Genomic DNA, 14,208 nt, shown 5'->3' with positions numbered 1-14,208 from the left:
TGGGATTCTGTTTGCTCAACTTTCTCCTCACAAATCTCCCATTCCAAGGGAATGGGTGGGTGTATATTCTATTCTTAACATTTCACTGTTTCTTCAGGGTTGATGTATTTTTATTTTATTTGTGTATGTTTTCCAGTCCACACTCTCTCTCACACACACACAAGATCTGTTCTAAGACTTTTTTAAAAAAGAAAATATTTTTGTTTTCCCTTGCAAATTTTGTATCCAGGACGAGGCAGGAGGTTTGTATTTTTATGTCTGCTTTTTTCGCAATTCGTTTATCTCCCCCCACCCCTTTGTGAAATACTGGCTCACTTCTTTTCACAGTAGCCTGGATAGCAGGCATTTTAGGAGACGCAGCTTTTTCTTGGTATGGAGAAGCAACGATGGGGGGCTAGAAAGGCAAAATCCAGGTCCAATAGCACTTTAAAGCCCAACTCTTTCCAAAGTATGAGTGCTGGAAAGGCAAAGCTCCCTTGGTCAGATACCTTGGGGAGGGTTTGCCTTATCTACCACACAGAGCTGTGGCCAAAGTTAAGAACCTTAACACTGCATTTCCCCCCTCTTTTTAAGGGGAAGAGAGCCGTCAAACAAAGCTGGACACCTTTAGAAGTGTGAGTGAAAGGTATTTATCTTTGCATTTAGGAGAGGAAGCAAGACAATGAATGAAGTTGGAAACTTTTAAAACTGTGCTCTCTGGTGTTTGGCAAGTGACGCCTTTTTTGTATTTGTGAGGGAAAGCAAGTTGATCAAGCTAGAAATCCTTCAAAAGAGTATATGCAATGGAGAGCTTTGGAAACTGGAAAGTGCTATATAAATGCTAACTGCAAGAAAAGTAGCAGGATTTGAGTCCAGCGGCACCATAGAGATTGAGATTTTCAGGGTGTAAGCATTCACTATGTATGGATGTGAAAACTGGACGGTGAAGACAGGAAGAAAACTGATTCATTTGAAATGTGGTGCTGGAGGAGAGTTTTTGTGGATACCATGGAGGGCCAAAAAGGCAAATAAGTGGGTACTAGATCAAATCAAGCCTGAATTCTCCCTAGAAGCTAAAATGACAAAACTGAGGCCATCGTACTTTGGTCACATCATGAGAAGACAAAATTCTCTGGAAAAGCCAATAATGCTAGGAAAAGTGGAAGGCAGTAGGAAAAGAGGAAGACCTAAAATGAGATGGCCTGACTCTATCAAAGAAGCCACGTCCCCCAGTTTGCAGGATCTGAGCAAGTCTGTTAATAATAGGAAATTTGGGAGGTCTCTCATTCATAGGATCGCCACAGGTCGGAGGAGACCGGACGGCACATAACACACACAAGCTTTCACTCAGAGCCTTTGGCCCGGGGATCTCCATCAAAACTCGTATCTGGAAAAGGCAGCTTTGACTCTCGGAAGCTTACACCTTTATAGACCCAAACCTTGTTGGTCTCTAAGGTGCCGCCGGACTCAAAACCTGTTGGGGTTTTTTTCGCAACTATTAATCCCCCCCCCGTTTCCCTCATCGTGTGAGCGCTGGGGGGGGGGGGAGCTCGCGCACGCTGTCCTAAGCGCGCGCTGCCCCCGCCCCCGCCCCCGCCCCCGCCCGCGGCGTCCGGCTCTTCCTCTCCTCAGCCTCCCTCTTCCCCCCGGCCCCGTTTCCTGAGGGGGCCCAGAAGGCGCGTTCGGCCGGCGCGAGGGGAGGGAGGGAGACGGCGGGAAGGCGGAGCCGAGGCGGGCGGGCGAGGGCGGAGCGAGGCGAGGCGAGGCGAGGCAGAGCGAGCGCGGCTTGTGCCTGTGCCTGTGCCTGTGCCTGGCAGGCGAGGCGAGGCAGGCGGCGGAGTGCGCGGCGGGGTCCCGGCTCTTCTCCCGCTCCCTCCCGCGTCTCGGCTCAGCCGCTGTCCCCTCTCGCCGCCCAGGCATGGCAGCGCCCCGTCCTTCGCTCCGCCGCCGCCGCCTGCTGCTCCTGCTGCCGGCCGCTTGCCCGTCTCCTTCTGCCGCCGCTTCCTCGCCGCCGCCGCCGCTCCTGCCGCTGCTGCTGCTGCTGGCCAGCGGGCCCGGCCCCTCGGCGGCGCGGGGAGAGCCGGTCGGCGGCGGCGGCGGCGCAGGAGGCGGCGCAGGAGGCGGCGGCGGTCCGGGCGCGGGCGCGGGCGCCGGCGGCAGCCCCTGCCGGGAGAAGACGGTGACGGTGTCGACCCTGCCGGTGCTGCGGGAGAGCGACATCGCTTGGAGCGGCGGCGGCAGCAACAGCCCCCCGGGCGCCGCCGCCGCCGCCTCCTCGGCCGCCGCGGCTGCCCCGGGCTCGGTCCCCGGCGGCGACTCCCGCTTGCTGCTCTTCGTGCGGAGCGAGCTGCCCGGGCGGGTGGCCGTGCAGGACGACCTGGACAACACCGAGCTGCCCTTCTTCACGCTGGGTGAGCCGCGGGACCGGGACGGGAGGGAAGGGCAGGGCGCCTCCCGGCGCTCCCGGGCGAGGGGCAGGGGGGAAAGTGAGCCGATCTCTCTTTTGGAAGGGGGGGGAGGACTGGGATGCCCCCTTGGGGGCTCGGGTGGAGGGGACTGCGAAGGAGGGCTGCGGGAGAGGGCAGCCGTCGCCCCCCGTTGTGAGACAGGGGGTGTTAAAAAGTAGAAGTGCCCTCCCCGCTCTCTTGGGCGAAAGTCGCATGGAGTTCCCTCTCGGGGTGGTGGTGGTGGCTTGCACTCATTTTTACTCCGCTTGGGAGTAGAAAGGGCTCCCCATAACCCTAATCGGATAACGTGGGGAGACGTCCAGCCCCCCCCCCCCCCGGAGGGGGGTAGGAAAGAGGTCTCTTGTGTTCATTGGGGGGAAGCACTTTTCTTCTTCTTTTTGCTTGGGCGATGGACAGAAGGTAGGTGCCCCCTTTCCATTTGGAAGGGAAAGGGGTCTTCCATTTGTGGGGGGAGTTGACACCCCCCTCCCACTCCGAGTTGGATAGAAAGGGGGCCGATGTCGTTGTGCTTCTCCTGGGAAAGTAGAAGAGGTTGCCTGACTTGTGAACAAAGGCGAAACGGCTACGATGCTGCTGCACCTGTTCCCTCTGCTAATGGGACAGGACCAGGGAACACGGCAGCCGGGTGGAATGATGGACAAATATTGCATTTCCCTTGGAGCGGGATAGGAAGAACGACCCGCCTGTGGGCATTGGGAGGACTGCAAAATAAATGCCCCTTTTTGCAATGGGAAAAGCAGAGGGGCTGTGAAGTAGATTTGTCTTGTCTCACGCTGTGGGAGGTTGAGGCAGTACCCCCGCTTGTAAGGTGGTGTGTGTGTGTGTGTGTGTGTGTAAAGTGAATGTGCCTCTTTTGTCACAAAAGGGGGAGATGACAAGTCGATGCACCTGAAGGTGTGTGTGAGCACTTTGGAAAAATAGACTGGAACAGGAGAGACCAGCAGTGCCTTGTTATAGTTGTATTTAATGTTGTGCCTAGGTGCTGTGTAACTTAAAAACAAGCCCCTAGCTAGTGGTTTACACTTCAGTACTCTAGAACGTGATGCCTTACTTATTTGGAGTCAGCCCACTTGGGGCTGAGCGAATATGTAGAAGTAGTATAAGGTTTAACCTCTGGGGATGCAGAGTAGATTCCTTCCTCCCGGATTGTCATGCCTTCGGAACAGTGCAGAAGAGACACAGTTTACCCCCACCTCCCCACCCCCCCTGCTACAGGTGAATGAGGAGCACATGGGTCTGGGAATGTGAGGTTGAACACATGGCAGGGGGGTGGTTTGAGGGATAGTGTTAAAATGTTTTATGAAGATGGATGAATTGCAGATCTGTGTACACAAGGACGGTAGAAGGAAGATACAGGGGAAATGGAATACCTTTCAGGGTGTTTGGGAGAGGGTGATTATAACCAAGGGAGGAGTGTAGCGTCCAACATGATGAACTACACATAGAGGCTCTTCTACCAAGCTGGACAAAGGGCAGTGGTATTCGTTGGAAAGAACAAATAAGGTGGTGGTGGTGGTGGAGTGTACAAGGAACTGCATGTGTCCCCAAAGTATTGGATATAGAGGATGGGGATTGAAAAAGGGTTTTGGAGGACGATTGACCATGTGCTAATAGCATGGCTCAGAAGGATGAACTGGCAACGTTTTGTGCAAGGTATCAGAAGATATGATCTTAGGGGATGTTGAAGAGACCGTTTCACATTTTGTAAAAGAAATGACTGTGACAGGGAGACCTACAGGTTTGAGGGTGGGGAGACAGTGATCCAACAGTTGGTGTGTGTTTGGGAGTCTGGAGAGATGCTCCTGGGTAGATTGTACTCCATAACAGTTTACGTTGGAATTAAATCTTCCTAGTCTTCAAGGGTAGCAATGCATGCTTTGCAGGGATGCACAGCAAGATGCGGTTTGCAGGGGTGCGACTCCAAGAGAAAATCCTGTAGCCCTATAGATGAAATACCAGTTACTGCTGTCCCCAGACAAAGTGAGAGATTAACAGGAATGGGTAGGATTAGGGAGCTTGAATATAGTCAGCGAATAGCCAGAGGTAGTGATTTCCCTAGTGGGAAAGGAGGAGACGGCTTGCTTGGGTCTAATACGTAATGTACCAGTTTAAAAGAGAAAATTCTGGGATGTTAGAGAGGGATGGCACTGTGTGCAGAAAGACGCTGGTTAAAATAATCCTACATAATAATAGGAAGGGACATAGAGGGGGAATAGAGTGGTTTTGCCTGGGTAGGATGGCAGGCAGGGCATAGAGGTGGGCAAGGCGTTATGAAAAGCAAGCCAGCTACTGCAAGCAAACTAGCCTCTTGTCTTGTTGACTGCTGCTGGAGAAAGGAGAGAGAGCGTCCAGGCACAGAGTGGGTGGGGGAAATGCAAACTGTGTGGTTCAATTGAATGGGAAATCGCAGAGAGGTGAGAAGCACAGCTGGGGGTGGTTTTGGTTAAATGATCTGCCAAGAAAACTCGAGGAAAAGATACTGCAGCTGCACAAATGTTCTTATGTATTTTTGGAAGGCTTGCTGGGATCTAAGGAATGCCCCTGTTTATCTTGATAGCTGAAGATAATGGGTGATAAAAGAGGCTTTGCTGCCATTACTGGAGTGAGAGAATTTGTCCTTCCCCTCCCCAGTTGTGATGTGTGTTGGGGGGGAAATGCTTGGTAGTGAACTTTTGATTCCATGATGGGCAAAAGGGAACCACATAGGTGGGTCAAGAGTGTAGGGTGCATAGTGTATTGGAATACAGGAGACAGATGGCTTTTGGATTGTGCTTGAGCGGTCCATGGGATGAGGGAATTATATGAACAGAGTAAAGGCAGGCTGAACTGTGGGGTATGTCAGTGTACTGGCAGGGAGTTATTGGGTGCTAAATAAGAAAATCATAATGGGAAGTCTGTTTGTCATTTCCGAGTATAGATCTGGAGGTGGGAAGGAGAGGCAAAGTGCTCATTTGACATCTAGACATTCCTGGTGAGTAATAGGAAGTAGATAACGTGGGGCAACTGTGCAAAGCTGATGGGCAATTTTTTCTTCAAGCTATTTTTTCCCTGGTGCCCTTTTCTAGTTTCTGCTTCTCTCTGGGCGCCTAGATGCTCAGAAAGCTTTACTGCTGTTGATTGACACTTTCACTGTTAATGATAGGGTTCATGCTTTACTTCTCATCAGAGAGAGTGAGCATTACGCGGAGATTGTATTTTTTTTTCCTTGTGTGATTACTGTTGGTCCCTTGCAGTGGACCCACTTAGAGAAGCTAGGGAGTTTAAGTGTTTCTTAGCCATCTCTTTAACTTCTTTCACACTCCATTGCAGGCATGGAATGGAACTACTGGATTATTGTCTGTTCCATCCCTGAAGGATTGTTTGTCACCTTTGTGACAAGCTCCAGTCTCTGCAGATGTTTAAATTTAGACCACGTCTTAAAATGGAAAATGTCCCTGTTTCCCCCCCTCTCCAGCTGTCAAACAATTGGATTTTTTAAAAGACATTCTTTACATTGATGCAAGAGTCTCTTTAGTAGCGCTGTCACTTTGCTGTGGGTTGATTTCCTTCTCTTGCAATTGATAGCTTAATTATCTTTTAGCACTTTGTAATTTTTTTTCTTCTCCTGGAACTTACTTTGTTTTTCTATTGTGTTCAGTTCATCTGCTTTTGGGGAATGTGGAAGGGGATTTAATGGTCTGCAAGGCTTTCCTATATTGACATTGGAGCATGCTGTGCTCATCTCGAGAGAGTGGCAGGCATTACCCTTTAACAGACTTGAGCTGTCCTTAGCTCCAGTTTCAGATCTGAATGGCAGATTCTTGCGAAGTCACTGCGAGGAAAGGTTTTGTTCTAGTAAGTAAATATTTTGTCTGGACCTGTTCTGATTATCCATGTTCTAGCTGTCAGGGTCTGTCGCTTGAATATCTGTGTGTTTCCTCCAAGCTTCTATGGTTCTCTCTAGTGGGAAGAAGAGAAAGGAACAACCGTCTGTCATTGTGTGTGCCTTGTTGCTCTTTTGCTCTTACATGGGATGTTCTTGCCTTGTCTTGTCAAGGTTGTCGTGTGTATCACTGCTGACTTGTTATCCTTGCAAAAAGTGAACTGTTTAGAATTCTGCATCTCGAAGCGGGCTCTCTCTGCTCTGGCAAAACAGCAAAGGCTGTCTGTTGATCTGCACACAGCTCCCCTTTTATCTACCAGTGACTTCCCCTTGCTGACGTCTCGAAACCTTGCTGTAATTTGTGAATCTTCTCAGTTTTGTGCTCTTTCTGATTGGGACTGAACTATGGCTGTGACACCCCCCCCTGCATTAGATTGTTTTTATATGAGCTTGGCCTGTCAGACATGCACACATGCACACATGTACATGCACACATATAACCCAGTAAAGAGCACAAAACTCAACAATGATACTGGATTGTCCTTGGAACACCAAATTTTATTATAAAGCAACTTTGTCAGGGAAAGTATAATATGGCTGATGAGAACAAGCTGTATACTACAATCCTCTTAACCCTTTTCAGGTGTGTGTGCTGTAATAAGAACCTCTGTCACTTTTGTTTGTCCCTGGGTTATTTTTATTTCTACTGTTTTGGGTGGGTAGAGATGGCAAGCATCTCAGTGTTTATTCAGGCATGCAAAGGTTGACATTTGGTTTAGTGCAAGGATATGGGTGTGGGGAAAGTGTTGTGTTTGGGGGTGCTATTAATGTATGAATTAAGTGAATATACAGTAGACTTGGGAGTAGGAATATCCCTTTACTTGTATGCAATTTTCTGCCCCAGAGCATTGAATATCGGTCCAAGCTCTCTGGAGTTTTTAAAGATGTCCTTGCTTTTAGGAGCTGTGGGTGAAGTTTGGGTGATGCTAGTTGCTTTCAGTTGCATGCACAGTTGGATTCACATTCCTATTCTTAATTCCCAGGCTACTTTGCACAAAAGTTTCTGCATTCAGCCATTGCATCCCCCCCCCCGAAAGTTCATTGGTTAGAATGGGACTGTAAAACAGGTTTGGAATAATTGTCTGCTCCAGTGAAACTTCAATATCCACTTCAGAATCTAACCTGCTGTGTTGTTCTGGCATCTGTCCTGGTGGGTGAAATGTAGTTTTCTGGGGCAAACCACCACCCACCTACAGTCCTTCTTGCAGTAAATTCACTGGATTATTATTATTTATTTTTATAGTCCACCTTTCCCACTGAGATCCGAGGTGGATTACAGAGTGTGAGTGAAAATACGATATAAGCTAGGACATTCACTGAGCAAAGTGCAATAATGAACAACAGTTAAGACATTTAGGAAAACTGATACAATAGGGAAAGGTAGCAGAACAATTTTACACAAGCGTAAAGCTGAGTCCATAGATGAAATCTATGTGCAACAAAGCACAACTAATTTCTGTGGCATGTTTAGCAGCATGGAAACTCCCCAGCAGGCGCTTATCAACATCAGCAGAAAGTAACCAATAGCGTAAAGTTTAGTCTCCATCCCTACCAAGGCATCTCTCTGAGCTATTTCTTATGACACAGCCCTGTAATCTGAGTAGAAAACCCTCCTGAATAGTTCAGTTTTGCACAGTTTGCGGAAAGTCAGGAGAATGGGAGCTTTTTGACCACCTCAGGCAGGCCATTCTGTAAGTGGGGGCTACTACAGAGAAAGCACATTTGCAGATAGCTGTTGATTTCCCTAATCTGCAGAGTGATATCTGCAGAAGGCCCTGATCAGATGAGCGCTGCTGATGTGTCCAAAATGTATCACACTGTTTTGAAGCAGCTATTATGAGGTGACAAGATGCTACAGTTTCTAATTCCGGTTTGGGGGAAAAAAATGTGGATGTTTAAAAGGTCTTCAGCCATTCTTTTGCAAGACTGGCTGTTTAAAAAATTGATCCTGGTGCTTAGAAATTTGAAATGGCACCCTAGTTTCAGTTTGGCTCCCACCGGAGCTTGAGGAGGTAATGAGTGAATTTCTTGGCTGTTCTTTGTACTGTACCTCCTGGGCTTCTGTGTGTGCACACAAGTTGTTCAAAAGTCACTGCACTACACTGGCAAGAAAATCTTCTGTCTTCTGACTTTCCTGGGAGTGCCATCATCTACTGAAGGGTAGGCTTTAAACTCTTTTTCTAACTCTCCATCAGGGCCAGGGAAGGCTTCTGAATAAAATGGCGGTACTGGGCACACAGTGCATGCTCTGTTTTTTTTATCAGAAAATTGGGGAATGTGTATTACTTGTAGGATTGTGCTGGATCACTGATCAGTCAGGTATGGTGGTGGAGAATGCACTGACCTTCTAGGAGCATCCCCGAATCTGTACTGGCTCTCTGCTTCTTTTTGGATATGTTCCAAAGGAGTTGCTTTATTCCATGAAGTTTTTAGTCCCTGGATAAAACCAACTCGAGATTCCAGCCATCTCTACCTAGCCAGAAGAATGGAAACAGCCCATGGGTTAAGCTCTTTATGTATTTATTGTAGGTAGTTTTGGATGATGTGTCCCCTTTTCACTGATCATTTATGACTTCTGAAGTCATTTTCAGAGCAATCCTAAACACAGTTATACTATTTTGAGTCCATTAACTTCAGTGGTTTTAGAAACCTGTAACTCCGCTTAGGATTTTACTGTTTGTTACTTACCATTTTACAATTTTGGATAGGTTAGTGGCTAGGAAATAGTGAAGAGGCATTTCTTTGTTATGTGAGAGAACTAAGGTGTTATCTAAGGCTTGTCTGTCCACAAAGCTGTTGGGACCCTCTGCGGATTTTGCATGTCTTGTAAATTTCACATGTCTTGGGCATCACCTTCTTGATATTACAAGAATTTGTTCTTTGCAGCGTATTCAGAAAACAAAGGGAATATTGAGAAGAAAGCCTCGGAGTCTGCTCACAACTGTGGAACATCCTTTCCCTGGGGGCTTGCCAAAAACCTGAGTTTCCGTGGAACTTAATTAATTTCTAGTTGGGCTTGTACATGCCAGTGGAGGTTGTGCAGGTAGTGGTGATGTTGCTTCTTTTACATTGTTTATAGTCCATCTTTCTCGCTGAGACTCAAGGTGGATTATACAGTGTAATTTGATGTAATCAATAGCTGGAACATTCAGTAAACAATACAATAGAGGGTAGATTGCAGAAATTTGAAAACAAGGAGAAATTTGATACAGAACTGAAACAGTGTTAAAACAAACATAAGCAATTTGAGCTGATGTAATAAATGACTGCAACAGTGCACATTTTCTTACAAAACACCCCTTTTTCCTGTATAAGAAAGCCTTCCTGAATAATTCAGTTTTACACAGTTTGTGGAAAGCCAGGAGAGTGGGAGCTTTCCAGACCTGGGCTGTTTCCACATGGCTTCCCTCTGCCCGTAACGACCCAGTAGATCGTGCAAAAAATGCGGAAGATCGTGTTTTCTCGCACGAGATTTGTGCGACATCACATAACGTTGCGCAAATCTCGCGCGAGAAAACGCGATCTTCTGCATTTTTTGCGTGAATTTCTGGGTCGTTACGGGCAGAGGGAAGCCGTGTGGAAATGGCCCTGTTCAGGCTGGCCATCCCGTAAGGTGGAGGGCCATTACAAAGTATATAAGTATATGGGCAGCTGCTGATCATATTGGATTACACTGTGTTATCCGCCTTGACCCTGGGCAAAAAGGGAAATCCCCGTGTCCTTCCTTCATGCAATGTTAGTCCCACCTGACTTATGCACGTTGAAGAATGCAAGAGGAAAGTACTGAAGTGGTCGAATGGACTGCACTGCTTCTGATTGTAGGGGGAGGATCACATTTTGAAATGTTCTTCTATATTAAGAATTCCTGCAAATAAAAAAAAAACACAGGCGATCAAGCAAAAAGAGGTTAATAGAGCCTTTCTTCCTCCGGAGCTGGTTTTCTGTTTGAATTGAGTTTTTTATGCAAAGGAAATTCAGAGATTTCTGTTTGGGCCGAGTTTGGGCAGTTTCATGAGCATATTTCCACTTAGTTACTTGAGGTACCCACCCCACCCCAGTGTGTAAATATGTTGTGTAGACAGCAAATGTACTCTCAGTCTCTGGTATTTATATTTTGCATTGTACATGACATAACATCAAGGTATTTAATTGCTTCACAATTCATGAGGGAGAAGCTGGGTGCATGCTAAATGCTTACTTAAGTGATTTTTTTCCCTCTTAGTCTGAGCAAGTTCCCTCATTGGCAACTTTGTATAAAGTGGCCAAGTCCTGTTTGTTGGATTTTGCAGTCTACTTGGTTACTGGTACATCATCACTTGCAATGGCAGTGCATACTGTTGTCTGTGCTGGTGTTATAGGAACTCCAGGATCTACCACCAAAGCAACTTGATTCCAGACTTGTCATGCGTAAGGGTTATAAACAGGTGTGTGTTTTTGAAATATCTTGAGATTGCTTTACTGCGGCTCTAAAAGTAATCAGCGCCCTTACTCTGTTGAAGGTAAAACCTTGTCCTCTTCCAAGGTCTGCCTCATGAATTGCTTTAGCTGTATGGTATGGATAATTCAAGCTTGTTGCAATTTTCCTATTGCCAGAAGAAAAATGAGGTTTGCTGATACACAGTGTTTTAACTCTTTCTTAGGTAACCCTATTTGAATTGGCTGTGCGTGTATATTCTCTTTGGTGCATGGTGTGTTCAAATCCTTTCTTAGCCATGAACTTGCTTGACTTATCTATCTGCCAAACATACCAATCCAATCCTAGCCATTTAATCGTGTCCGATCCTTGGCTACTCTGTAGATCGTATCCCTCCAGGCCTTTCTGTCTCTGACTGCTTCTTTCAATTCCTTCATGTTCAGTCCAGTGTCTTTCATGATGGTATCCAGCCAGCGGGTTTTTGGTCTTCCTCTCTTCCTCATTCCACTCACCATTCCTAGCATCATTGATGTTTCTAGTGAGTTGGCCCGCATTACGTGCCCGAAAAAGCCAAACATACAAACATGTAAAATTTTGAAATTTCAGGAACTCTCCACCACTCCCAAATCCCCCCAAATATTTTTTCAGAAAAACTGAAACATACACAATGCTGAGTTTCCGATCAAACCTAAATTTCTTTCACTGATTTAACGAAATAAAATAAAATAAAACTTAGTTATCATATAAAATTGTTTGGCATATTTAAAATTATGAATGGCTTAGTTTTTGATTTTAAAAAATTGTAAGCATATCTGATATTGAGAGGAAGTTGCAAACCGCTACACCCTATGCTGCTATAGCACCTGCAGGGTTCACCAAAATTTCGCCATTTTTTCCATTTATTTTTAGTGAGAAAAACCTTGCTTTAAGAAGTAGTTCACTGATTTCAAAAGAGCAAATATTTCAATTGAGGTTTTCTTCAGCATTCCCCAAATTTCCCAATTTTTCCATTGGAAAAATTGAGAAACCTTTGGAATGATAGATAAAACATTTTATCAGCGTTCTTTAGTTCCCTCCCCAAATGTCCCCTTTTTTCCCTAGGCTGACATATCTGTAGCCAAATAACTTACTCTCTAGAAAGCTGAGGGGACTGGTGGGAAACTTGTATTATAATGAGATTGTAAGTGTAAGTTCTGCAACAGTCTAAATGTTCTTGTCAGCTTCAGAGACAGCCCTGCCATCATGTTTTATTTGGGGTGGCAGGTGAGTGGCTGGGAGGAGGACAGGGACAGGAAATGCTGTCACAGTTCCCTGGTGTGCAACCTGGACACTTATTTCAGGCTTTTAAAAGCTATGCACATGTGCGGTGGGGAGTGAGGGCCAATTGCGGTTCCCCAGCTCTTGCAATTGGTGGAAAAAACAAGGATGTTGTAAGTGCCTTACATTCTACAGGTTACATACAGTGGGCCCGCTGATGTTGTAATGGGTGACATCCCCTTGGCCTGACTTTATATGAGGGTGCTTATTCTCAGTGAGCTTGAAATGAAAGACCAGCGCTGGCAGTCCCGATACCAAGAGCTTCTAAATTTGTGGCATTAAACTAATAAGGTTTGAGTCTGTGGGGATCGGGTTGCTTAGAATGATACTAAGAGCAGCTTCCTGGAGACGAACAATAACATCTCTTTAGAAAATTGCATCAGCTTCTGCTGCAGTTGCAATTGAGAGAAATTCCTGTGTCAGGATTTACAGTCAGTCTCCTCTAAATGCATATATGGCTTAGTGGGATATAATTGGGCTAGCCTTCCTCACTGGCTTAAAAAAAAACCATCCTAATGAAGGATATATTTTCTTTTGCAGCTCCTATTAAATATCTTGGCTCCCTCATTACACAGCTGTACAGCACTAGGCTATCTCTTCAAGCTTAGGGGAAAACAGGAAAAGCCAAACCCAGATATCTTGCCTTGGTACAATTCTTTGGGGAGCAAGGGAAGAAGCGAAGGTAAGTTGGAGACATTGCAACGAGCTGCAGTTAAAATTCCAGTTGTGGAGAAACAGCTTGTCACACCATACTCTTCCCGCAACTATTTATATGCAGAGTTTTATGCAAAACGTCTAAATTGGGATTAAACCAAGGTTTAGAATCTCAGTTTGCATGTAGAGAACAAACCTGTTTCCCTGAGGTGATGTTGAATTGGAGCTTGATCAGACTTGGAAGTTTTGCATAAAGACCCAAGTTTAAAGGGAGGTGGGATGAATGAGGAGTTTGTGTAGCCAAATCAGCATGCTGAGTTTGAGCACAATTGGAGTTTAATTGCAGCTGGTGATGTCTGAATGCAGCCCAAGTCTCTGCAAGGTGTCCCCCCCCTTTTTTTTTTTTCAGTGTTGGCTTCAGGCTTTGTTTTCAGAAAAGTTACTCCTCTTCCAGCACCTCTGAGCTTACTATAGCGGATCCTAATATCTTGCTGTTGTGGTCTGAGCTGTAAGGTGGTTGATGTGGAGTCCAGCTGAGTGACATGTTTCAGAGGTGTCATGAGATGAAGGAGTGCCCTTTGCATTTTGCTTGCATGTAAGAGGACTGTATTGTAAGCCTGGCATAGGTCAGACAGGTATTTACTATAATAATAAATAATAACATTCGATTTATATACCACCCTTCAGGATGAATTAACACCCACTCAGAGCGGTTTACAAAGTATGTTATTATTATCCCCACACCCTGTGAGGTGGGTGGGGCTGAGAGCTAGAAACTGTGACTGACCCAAGGTCACCCAGCTGGCTTCAAGTGGAGGAGTGAGGAATCAAACCCGATTCTCCAGATTAGAGTCCCCTGCTCTTAACCATTACACCAAACTGACACTGAAGCAGCAAAATAAAACAGGAATCCAGTGGTAGAGACTACTGCAATTTATTCCAGTGTAAATTTTCATGATTTAACTGATTTTTTAAATCTTTAGAGCCACTGGACTCCTGTTTTACCCCTGTGGAATTATTATGGAGTAGTAGCTGGCTTAAGGTTCACTCAGCCTTCCATTCCTCCGAGGTCAGTAAAATGAGTACCCAGTTTCCCGGGGGTAAAGTGTAGATGACCAGGGAAGGCAATGGCATACCACCCCATAAAAAGTCTGCCAAGAAAACGTTGTGATGCGATGTTCCCCCCATGGATCAGTAATGACTCGGTGCTTGTGCAGGGGATTATCTTTACCTTTAGATATGCACAAAGATAAAAAATCCTAGAAAAAAATCTTGATTTATGTGGGCTTTAGAATATGGAAAACAATTGTTTGTGGTTTCTGTTGATTGTGCAAAAAATCTGATTTCTGATTCTCTAGTATTTCCTACAATGTTTACAAAGATACTCTCAACCCTGAGAACTAGAAACTTAAAAAAAAAATTAAAACGGATTTTCTCAGCAATGGTCACATATG

At 45.8% G+C, this 14,208-nt stretch overlaps 1 protein-coding gene across 1 annotated transcript in view; it reads left to right on the top strand.

The window, feature by feature from the left end:
• Nucleotides 1-1,897: 1,897 nt before the first annotated feature.
• The window catches only part of ASTN2 (astrotactin 2), an 804,644-nt gene continuing 792,333 nt past the window's right edge, over nucleotides 1,898-14,208 (top strand). The window contains exons 1-2 of the mRNA XM_054997263.1: nucleotides 1,898-2,058; nucleotides 2,140-2,390. Of these exons, the coding sequence (XP_054853238.1) occupies nucleotides 1,898-2,058; nucleotides 2,140-2,390 (412 nt within the window). The remainder of the gene's footprint in view (nucleotides 2,059-2,139; nucleotides 2,391-14,208) is intronic.

Source organism: Eublepharis macularius, chromosome 14 (assembly GCF_028583425.1).
Source record: "Eublepharis macularius isolate TG4126 chromosome 14, MPM_Emac_v1.0, whole genome shotgun sequence".
NCBI classification, from domain to species: Eukaryota; Metazoa; Chordata; class Lepidosauria; order Squamata; family Eublepharidae; genus Eublepharis; species Eublepharis macularius.
Note: the sequence above shows the minus strand (reverse complement) of the source record. Positions and strands in the feature narration are given on the sequence as shown.